This window comes from Varroa destructor, unplaced genomic scaffold (assembly GCF_002443255.2).
Source record: "Varroa destructor unplaced genomic scaffold, Vdes_3.0 BEIS01000001.1, whole genome shotgun sequence".
NCBI classification, from domain to species: domain Eukaryota; kingdom Metazoa; phylum Arthropoda; class Arachnida; order Mesostigmata; family Varroidae; genus Varroa; species Varroa destructor.
In genome coordinates this window covers 3,978,326-3,988,853 of record NW_019211454.1, presented here as the reverse complement: position 1 = coordinate 3,988,853, position 10,528 = coordinate 3,978,326, and the positions used below count along the sequence as shown (strand labels likewise).

General features: G+C 48.4%; 1 protein-coding gene across 4 annotated transcripts; it reads right to left on the bottom strand.

Annotated features, from left to right (window-relative positions):
- Positions 1-522: 522 nt before the first annotated feature.
- LOC147758148 (uncharacterized) lies at positions 523-10,500 on the bottom strand. Of its 4 annotated transcripts, none has more exons than XM_086977064.1 (3): positions 10,338-10,498; positions 9,704-10,045; positions 523-3,191 (listed from the first exon to the last, which is right to left on the bottom strand). In XM_086977064.1, the coding sequence occupies exon 3, from the start codon at positions 2,718-2,720 to the stop codon at positions 2,241-2,243; it is 480 nt and encodes a 159-aa protein (XP_086833190.1). In that variant the 5' UTR covers positions 2,721-3,191; positions 9,704-10,045; positions 10,338-10,498; the 3' UTR covers positions 523-2,240. The 4 variants fall into 4 exon arrangements, 3 of the variants coding, with proteins under 3 accessions (XP_086833190.1, XP_086833192.1, XP_086833193.1); XM_086977066.1 differs by having other exon boundaries at positions 9,704-10,039; XR_015318819.1 differs by lacking the exon at positions 523-3,191 and adding an exon at positions 6,370-9,217 and having other exon boundaries at positions 10,338-10,500.
- Between the last annotated feature and the right edge of the window lie 28 nt (positions 10,501-10,528).

Below are 10,528 nucleotides of genomic sequence, written 5' to 3'. Positions count from 1 at the left end.
GTATTACTACTACTACTAGTACTACTACTAGTATTACTACTACTACTACTACTATATTACTACTACTACTACTAGTATTACTACTACTACTACTACTACTAGTATTACTACTACTACTACTACCACTACTACTACTACTACTAGTACTACCACTACTACTACTACTACTACTAGTATTACTAGTACTACCACTACTACTACTACTAGTGCTAGTACTACCACTACTACTACTAGTAGTACTTCTAACTACTATTACTACTACTAGTAGTAGTACTACTATTGGTAGTAATAGTGGTAATATTATTGGTAGTAGTAGTAGTAGTAATAGTACTAGTAGTAGTAGTAGTAGTAATACTAGTAGTAGTAGTAGTAGTAATACTAGTAGTAGTAGTAGTTAGTAGTAGTTACTACTACTGTTACTACTACTACTACTACTACTACTACTACTAATAATCATAATATTACCACTACTAATAATAATATTACTACTACTAATATTACTATTAGTACTAGTATTACTATGAGGCGATCTGGAGAAGAAAGTGGCGGTGCCGGAGCGTACGAGAAAGGACCGTGGATAGCGGATTGGGAGTAGCTGCCGGGTGTAGTTGCTGGAGGGCCAGAGGGGATAAGGGGCGAAAGCAAGGAAAAATCGGGGATATTTTCTCGGGACGGATGGATACTTGGATGGTCTATTCGTGGGCTGTTCGAAGGAGCGAACACACGAAGGAAGACAAGGCTAAACGCCGACTCCGAGAGCGGCGGGTGCTGCTGTATCCTAGAAGCAGGCGCAGAAGCAGCAGTGGGTATTCGGTGGCAATGAGAGCGATGAAGACTAAGAAACGAACGCACACAACAATACAAAACTACGCCACCAAAAAGTACTGCTCGCATTTAAGCGGTCAGACTGGGTTCCTTTTACTTATAGTAGTTATATCTATTTTAGATGATAGATCTGGTTCTCATTTAAGCCCAAAAAAGCAGTATTTTAAGATGTATGCGAGTCGAGAATTCCGAGAATGACTAACGTCAGATTTTGCTCTGCACAACGATATACGACATATCGTAAGGACAGCTTTAAGCTTGAAGATTAGCCATTAAAGTACCTCTTTGACCAGACTAAAATGCCTAATACATGCTCAGATAAGACATACATATGTATATTCATATCGGCTACGCAACAGTTGTTTATAAGATGACGCCAGATTATCGACAAAGGTTAGAGTATCGCCATTAATACACAGATTAGTTAACCTGGCTAACAACAAAAACAACAACAGTGAATCTGGCCACCGAAGTGGTGGCACTATTAAGTTCTAGCAATATGCAGACGGATGGACGGACATACAGCCATCGCGAGTAAAAGTTACAAAAATGAGAAAAAAACAGTAAATAGTGGGCTGTTGAGTTTCAGTCATTGAGTGAAAGTGAGTGTTACTACGAAGGCCTACGGAAGTTGTGTTGCTCACCGCAGCCGTCATCGTCCGCGTCATTCATGTTGGTGTCCTTTCAAGAGGTGTAGCTACTGTTATAGACGCTACTATTGCGGATACTTTCAACGCAGCAGCGGCCGCTGCTGTTGTCTGCGCCGGTCAGCAGCCTCCAGTCTCCGACCGCGCCTGTATGCGCGTCTTGGTATCATCTATTACGACTATCACATTGCCGCTGCGACTCATTCGTTAATCCTCCCCCTGTAGTGAGCCTGTTTCTGTATATACGAGAGAGCGATTTTGTCTTGCTATGGAAGACGACAGTCGGTGCCTGTGTGTGTCTATTTGTTTGTCTATCTGTCTGTTTGTATATCTCTGTGTGTATGTTCTTGTGAATCGATGCGTGTGTGTAGTTTGACTGGAAAGATGGGTTACCGCTGATGCTGCTGCTGCTGTTATGCTGCTAATACTATCCTAGGTAATGGCAATAATAGCAGTTGTCGGTGAAGAATATCACATTGAAAGGGAAAACGATTGCTACAGCTATAAAGCTGGATTATGGATACTGGAGGATGCGCAGCCCTAGAATTTACGCAGAAAGAGAACTTCTGTGGAGATGACTATTGAACATCGTAGGGTCGATGAATATATGGTAATTGTTTTCGTTGATTCGAATAATAGAATTGATTGTGCATTACCAGCGGTGGTCATAACGGAGCGACGGTTAGAACAAGTAACATGTCCAATAGAAAGGAACAGTACCAGATCTAAGATTGGTCGGTATCCAATGAGAAAGCACAACGGTGTTACTTACCTTCCAGGTGAATGCTGGGCCTGATTCTTCATAAAGTACTCGGAGATTTTCTTATCCGACTGCTGCTGCTGCTGCAGCTGCTGTTGTGGCGGCGGTTGCTGCTGTGCAGTTGTCTGCTGTTGCGAATTCTGCTGTTGACTGGATTGCTGGGAGCTGTTGGTGTTGGTCAGCTGGAGGTTTCGTTTGGGTGTAGGTTCCTGGCTCGATTCCTTGGCATTGTTACCACTGGCGCTAGTCGTCGTTTGGCGTTTTCGTTTGCGCTCCTGTGGTGGGGTGCGCATTACCTGCTGCAGTTCGCCGTCGGACGGTTGCGAGCCGACGGACGTCGAGCTCAGGTTCGAGTCCTGGTTGCTGGCCTGCGGATTGAAGCCGGCGTTGCCGGGTGGCCCGAGTCCGGCAAAACCTCTGGCCCCCAGAAAGCGGGCCTCCAGCAACTCCTGCTTGCGGGGGTCCATCAGCTGGTTCAGGTTCTCCATCCCTTCGCGGGCTACACTGAGACACCGTACATCGTGCTGGCACGGCGGCGGGCCCAAGGGGCTCGCGGATCGAGCTGCACGAACTGCCGCTCGAAGGAAAGATCCTCTGCTACCTGCTGATGCTGACGATGACCCCGACGATCCTGACGATCGAGAAACCGCAAGGGCCAACAACGACTCCTGATTCCGCTCCTGAGCGTCCTGTCGCTGTTGCTGGTGCTCCAGTTGAGAATACTTCGAATATGACTGCTGGCGCCGCTGCCTCTTTTGTTTCGGCTGTTCGAGCTTGTCGTCTTGACGTTGTTGCTGCTGTAATGATCCTTCTCCGGAGCCCGGTAGCCTAGTGCAGGATAAAGGATTACGGGGCCCCGAACCCGAGCACCCGGTCGATCCGGAATCCCCCGGCGACCAGTGCGACGGGGTGACGACTAGATGCTCAAACGAAGCCAGCGGCACGCGCGAGGCTGATCACTGCAGTAACAATAGACACTCACACACAGCGACGAAATTAATATGCCTCAGGATTACTTTTACTACAACGACTACCACCAGCAGTAGTGGAACTGCTAACCTACTACGGTAGAATCGATGATTTTGTTAATAATGAGTGGTAAACGCGTCTGACAATAGCTGGAAACGATGGTCAGATCAATGACTGGATGCTTAGAGGGGAATAATAACAATGAAACGGCTCTATCAGAGAACCATGACACACAAGCTCTCTGCCCCTCACAAATAGCAGGCGGACCTTCCGATATAGTGAGAAGATATTGGGTACAGATGCTATTTTACCAGTGCACCAGGTCGTCGAAAAGACTGATTTAGTTGGGAGAAACGCACGCCAACAAACACAGCAGCCAATCCTTGCTGGCGATGATTCCACGACACGCATATAATTTAAATAGATCAATAATTACCGTGCCGACTTATTCTACCGTTAGAAAATTGCACGCTCAGCGCTACTCGTCGTGGTTGATGCAGCAGATGTCGCTGAACATAGATACAGGTCGTAGCAATATCTGTGTTAGTACAGACACTCAATCCACCCTTTTGCTCCACAATGCAATTGCTGCTGCTGTTGTTGTTGTTGCCGCTCTTAATAACGAAAATTCAACATCCAACTGCTTCGACACTTGACAACTACGCCATGCAGCGCATCACAATGAATAAACGAGTGAATCAACTAACCAACGAACGAACGCCCGAACAAGCGAGTAAACGTTGCCCTCAGTTTTCTTGTTTATTGTTGATTGCGCTTACTTGCTTTCCTTTTTTATTGGTATAGTCGCTTTGCTAATAACTGCTGCTGCTACTTGGGCTTGCGATTGACCAGTGTTGTTGCCCGTTGTTGTTGTTGTGGCAGTAGTATTAGCGGCGGCTAGACCCAACTACCTCGATCTATTACTCTCATAGGTGTTTCTATCGCTGCTTGCGTTGCTATTGATGCATTTGTCGTATCGCAGTATACCTATTTATTGTTGGTGCTAGTACAGAACAGATAGGCAGAATGGCCGGAACACTGACAAACGACAGTTTTTGCTGGTTGGCTTTTACAGAAGCAGCCGATATCGATACCAAGCACGGAGCCCAGCACAGTACGAGGCACACAGAGGCAATTCGCGGTCGAACCAGCTAGCTAGCTAGTTAGTCAGTCAGCCACCCAGCAAGCGACAAAGGGAACTCGCTAAGTAACCGAGGGGTTGCGTTTGAATCTTGATTTACCTGTATCCGTCTGTATTGTGTATGTACGACATATAAATCCCCTCGAATCGAATTTTTCGTTTTTTATGCAGCCTTTCCCCGCCACTGAAATTGTTGTTGAGGTTGCAGCTGTAGCAGCTCGACTCACTCGATTCGCTCAAACGACAAATGCGTCGATGGCTGCGATCGACGATGACTCGTAATTTGTAGCTGCCGCCGCCGTCGCCAGTCCTCTATTCTCGACTGTCGTTGTCTCGCAATCAACAACAGCGACTGGGCAATGATAGTTGTGCTTTTCGTAGTCGTCGTAGTACAGTTGCCCCGCTCCGACCAACGAACTTCTTTGACGGCGAGCACACGTCGATATCTGTGTTGATGGCGATGTGTGTAATATGGTCGATGAGAATAAGCTCACAACTGTTGTTGTTGTTATTGTTGCTGCTGTCGGCTTGCTTGTCGATATTGCAGGGCCGATGTTGTCGATATGTCGATAATTGCTGCTATTGCTAAAAGCGCCGACTAAATCCACGATTTTTGCTGCCGCTTCTGCTATTGTCGTTGTCGTCGTTCCTGTACTCCTGCTGCCCAAAACCACCAACGTTAACACGAGCACCATCAATTCGCTAGAAAACCTGCAGCACTATGACCGGCTGCGACCGGCTGCTGTCTGACCGTCTACGGGGATCGTCTCCGTACTCCCGTAGTAGCAGCAGCACCCGTAGTTGTCGCAGCCGTGGTAGCGGGCTCGAATCGACGACACTGTCTGTCTGTCTGTCTGTCTGCCGTTTCGTTGGTATATTATGAATCTATCCTTGTTTCGCTCCCTGTCTCGGAGGTGAGACGTTTTATTAACGACGACGTTCAACTGCGCTGGGCGGCCCTCTCGCGGCCCCCGGTGGCGGTATAAGCCGGCCGCCGGGACTTGCCACGGGGGGTTCTGGGGGGCTCCGCGGGCCCACCCGGGGGCTTGTCCGCCTTGTACACCGTCGACGGATGGCCCCTGCAAAAAGGGCAAAAATTGCTCGCTTCTTCTTGCTTTTGCTCGCTCTGGACGAACCGATACTGCTAGGCTCGTACTGATCGTGAACAGGCCAGTCTATCGAAAACAGGACACCAGTTTTGTTGCAGCAGCAAAGCTTCTTTTTTTCGCAGGCTAACCAGCGGTAGAGACACGCACCTTCTACCACAAACGACAGAACGGTGGCCGAACACACTCACAGACACAAAGACACAGCACTATACACCACCGGAACAACGGCCTTCCTTGCCCAAAGGCAGGCAGAGGTACCTGGGCTGCCGACGAAATGGATTCTGGGCACTCCCGAAGGTCCCAAACGAAAACGGCTGCCCGTACACCGCCGTGACCACGTCGGTGGGCTTAAACCAAGCCTTCTCGAGCTGACGGCAGACACTCTTCCCCACCAAAAACCACACTAGTCCTTCAAAAAACCCCGGCAAATAGGCCTACCGATGGCTGGCCACCCGACCGATCTTCCACCACTCAACACCGAAAATACACAACAGCACTACGGACAGCGTTGCCGGGCGTGCCACAAAGCGTACCACATCGACGGGCAGCGGCAGACCGTGGTACGCTTTTAGCAGTCGGAGCAGTACCAGTAGCAACATAGACCACTAGTAAGCAAGCAAGACAGCAAGAACAGGCGAGAGCAGACACCCAGATGTACAGATAAACGATAGCAGAACAGCGATCAGCGAACAGTCAATGGACGCAAAAAGCAACAGCAGCAGCAGCAGCACCACCACCACCACCCGTTGTTGTATATATATATATCGCTGGTGTCGATAGAAGGTAGGTGCAGTTCAGGCAGACTGTTTCACCACCACCATCACCACCACCACCACCATCACCACCATCACCACCACCACCACCACCATCACCATCACCACCAACACCACCACCACCACCACCACCGCCGCCGCCGCCGCCGCCGCCGCCGCCGCCGCCGCTGCTGCTGCTGCTGCTGCTGTTGCTGTTGCTGTTGTTGCTGCTGCTGTTGCTGTTGCTGCTGCAAATGCTCGTGCTGGTGTTGTGGCTACTCTTGCGCTGATGGTGGTGTTTCGCCACAGCGAGTGCCGCGCAAGTTACTTCTTCCACAGCGATGACGGCAACTACTCTGCTACTGCTGCCGGTGGCCGACTGCGGTAGCACGGCCGTAGCTGTAATTTTTGCTGATACAGATGCTGTGGGCTGTTGTTGTCGTTGTTGTTTCTGCTGTGGCTGGTGCTGCTGTTGTTGTTGTAACAACAACAGCAGCTCTTCGCCGTCGATAATAGCAACGACAGTAACGCTACGGATCAGAGGAAATGGATACACCGGCAGCTGACGCGGCGGCTACAATTAACAGTGGCCACGACTCAGCGGCACCGGCGTTAGACAAAATGAAACTGGACAAGATGAGTTTGGGCATGGAAAGAGGAAGGACTGATAGTTGTCGCTGCCACCACAAGAGATATCGACTAAGAAGACGACGCCCATAGCACCTGAACACCTTAGGCATAGATAAGCAGCGTGCTGCCGCAGTTGTTGCTAAAGACTGTAATGCCAATGGCCGAGCCGGTGGTAAAGGACGAAAGCCAGTCATGTACGCAGTAGCTCGGAACAAAACAACAACAGCTGCTGCTGTTGCCAAGGCTGCGACAGCATGGAATACCTTTGTTGTTTTTTCATAGTTGACTTTCAGAGCTCTCCCGTTTATGACAGGAATAGGTGGCGCTGTTTTAGCATGCTTCAAAGATCTGCCAGGAGTGGGATGGGTGGTCACTGCGCCGAACAATCTAGAGGGGGCCGACCAGGAAAAGGGGTTCTCACTGTCTCATTTATCGCTTACCCCGTTGCCGCGAGTGTTTACTAGAGTATCGAACTGTATTTGTTTCTGATTCGAACGTAGGTGATTTTTGTGTCTCTATAGTTAGTAGACAAACACGCTACCACTACAGCTCTATGTCTCAGGTTTTGTCGGCTTTAGGTGTCAATACTAGCGGCTGTGAGCTAGATAAAAGATGGGCTAGAGGACTGGGTCTTCTTGGCTAGGTGGCCGGCCACTATAATGCGCATTTGTTACAGCGATTTTTATTATTTTATACCATCCCAACAAATTCTTATAATTAGTAATATACTAAAGATAATATAATTATATTATGCTTTATCGTTGCTGTAGCAGCATCAACGAGCTGAAAGCACTCCGGAAGTACAGGTGTGCTGAAAGCTGATGTGGCTTATTAAACTTGAAGGCCGGATTGTGCTGCTGGCGTCTGATGATGGCGTCAGTTCGGTGCCGAAAATCAACGACGAATTTCACCTACTTTGTCATTCGTGGCTGCCCGCTTCTCAGCTATATATGTAATTCTTGCGAGTATTTAGCCGGCGCTCGGCGTACTCTTGTTGCCGGTGGTGTCTAACTGAAACAGTTACAACAGCAGCAGTAGCTTGCTTTGTTTGTGTTAGTCTACGCTGTCGCGTTTCTTAGATTTAGCTTGGCCTGCCCCATTCTGCTCTGTTGTACCTGACTTGGCACCATGGGCACACACGCGTACGCATCCTCCTTTCATAAAAGAAAGAGTGCGCAAAACATCGACAACGACGACGAGAAGTCTGGTAGACTCAGCAGCATCAGCAGCGGTGACCAGCGAATCAAGCCTACCCGTTTTGACCCATTCCCTCTCAGGCGGTATGAGGCTTTGACTTTTTCCCTCAGTCATAGGTCCACCGGGGACGAAGACCGACAGCCCCTTAGGAAGGCGAACAGACAACGTGGTGGTCTCATCGTACACTGAAGCTCACAACGAGATTTGACGGTCCTTTGCCCCTGGCAGAAGCACTATTCGGCGTCGGTGGTGTTAGAACCATGACGCCGGGACCGCCACCAACCAAAGGAAGACTAGAACGCTCCCCTTTGATCCCTTAGCTCTTGGCTCCCTCAAACGTACGCGAATTCAGGGTCCTTTCCTACGAACGTGGGGAGCTGCCCTTGAAGGCAGGCAGAGGCAGAGGGCTGAAAATGTTGGAGACACATTGCAGGATCCACACATTCCACAGAGCAGAGCTCTGCGTGTTAGACACAGCGTCAAAGGGGAGGAGGGGCAAAGGGTATATGAGCCCGTGATAGGGGGTCTAGATAGAAAGTAATAGACAAGCAGACCTGAACACCCCCTGAAAACACGGACCGGGGCTATTCGAGGGGCTCAAAGGGATTAGTTTTCGTCGTCGTTACCGTCGAAACATCTCCGTGAACCTTCGGGCAGGGTGAGATGTTTTAGGGGCTCTGAAGGGAGCTGGAACCACACTGGTTGAAACTGGTCTAGTAAAGGGACATGCAAAAGGAATAATGTAAAGATCACTTGGATTGGCCGAACAGTAGATCTTGAAAGCAAGCCTGTTTGGTGGCCAACAGTGTTCAAGGGCTCGATAGCTCGCTAGACGGCTGATGTTGATGGCGTCTGGCTAGGTAGCCAACACTTAACCCGTTAGCGGAGCACTGCGTGTCTGACTGGCTGGTGTCTCTATCCATGGAGAATCAAGCGAGCCGTTCAACGACGGAAGGACGAACCAAGTGACGTACGACAGGCGACCGGTGATGAGGATGACGACGCAGAAGGCAACAACACTTCGCAAAGGTTGCCAGCCTTTTTGGTTCGGATCTCCTGTGAGCCCCTTTGCTTCCCTCAATTCCACAAGTCCCCTTCATCAGATTGGTAGACCCCTGTACACCCCGTTTCGCTCAGCGGATGCTTTGCTGGTGCCACAGGGGCAGACACCCATCTCTAGTATACATCTGAACATCAAGCATAAATTTTGGTTAGTTTTTTTATAGGAAGAGTTGATAGCAGAAAACAAGGCGAAATAGACCATGGCTACAGATGTGGAGGATATTTATGGAGGAAAAGATGCACTATACAGTAATTTGTTTGTAAATTTGTACAACTATACAGTAAATTTGTAAAAAAAAATGGCGTAATACATACATCTGTGTAGAACATTTTTTTTAAGATCTATAGCTTGTCTATGATTTTTTTTATTGGAGAGCTGTGTTGTCCTAGAATTTCTGTTAGCAAACAGATATTACGCTCCAACATGTTCAAATGTTTTTCATATACGGTTTCAAATACGGTATTAATTGCGTACGATAAATAAGAGGCAATGTTCAAAATTTCGGAATTTAGTTTCAGAATTTTAGGAAATATTTTTAATGTTAGTTTTCGTTCAGCTTCGTTCCCTGTCAAGTTTTTTAATGTGGTTGGTCCACGTGTTCAATTCCGACCTTCTATTACTGCAATTGTGCATCATTGCGTCCGGCGTGTGAGTCTAATGATCTGCAGGGTTTCACCATTCGATGTCCTGCACACAGCATGGTTGCAGAACTTTCAAGGCGCAATGATGATAGACAAATGAACCAACTGACAGATGCTATTCTGAGCCCTTTTCCTCTTTATGCCCTGTAGACTCTGGCGTTGTCTATCGCAGCCGAGCAGAAACGGGCCGACTGTTTCCCTGCCGGCATTCGTCGGTTTCCTGACGAGGCTTTTGACCCTGCGAAGTGTTGGAAATTGCCGCCATCGCTGCGACAATTTCTGCTGCTGCTACTGCCAATATTAGACTGTTACTGACAACAACAAACAACAACCATAAAAAAACTATAGCAACCATCACGATGTCGAGGGCGAATGCAACAAATGCAGAAATGGTAGCCTTAACAGTAATACGTAAGCTAACAATGCAGTAACGTTGTGGTGACTAGCAATTTAATACATAGGTCATTAGTCGTCCACATGAGCAAAATATGTGCATCAGCTCAGGTAGTGGCTCACACCCACAGTACTAATACACTCATGAACTTAACTAAGATGCATGAATCTATAGAGATGTAAAACCGGCAACCTATTTATTCACTCAACTATTTGCGGTGCTTGATTGAGCAGTCGACTTCAAACCGCTAGAGTAGTCAATTCCGAGTTGATTCCTTCCACAAATTCTCTATCGTTGCCATGTAAAGCGCTTTTCTTTTCCGTAGCAGCGGAACGCGATCGGTCCGTCCGTCTGTCTGTTTGCCAATCCGCCTGTTCGCAGTATGGCCAGACTACTGGGG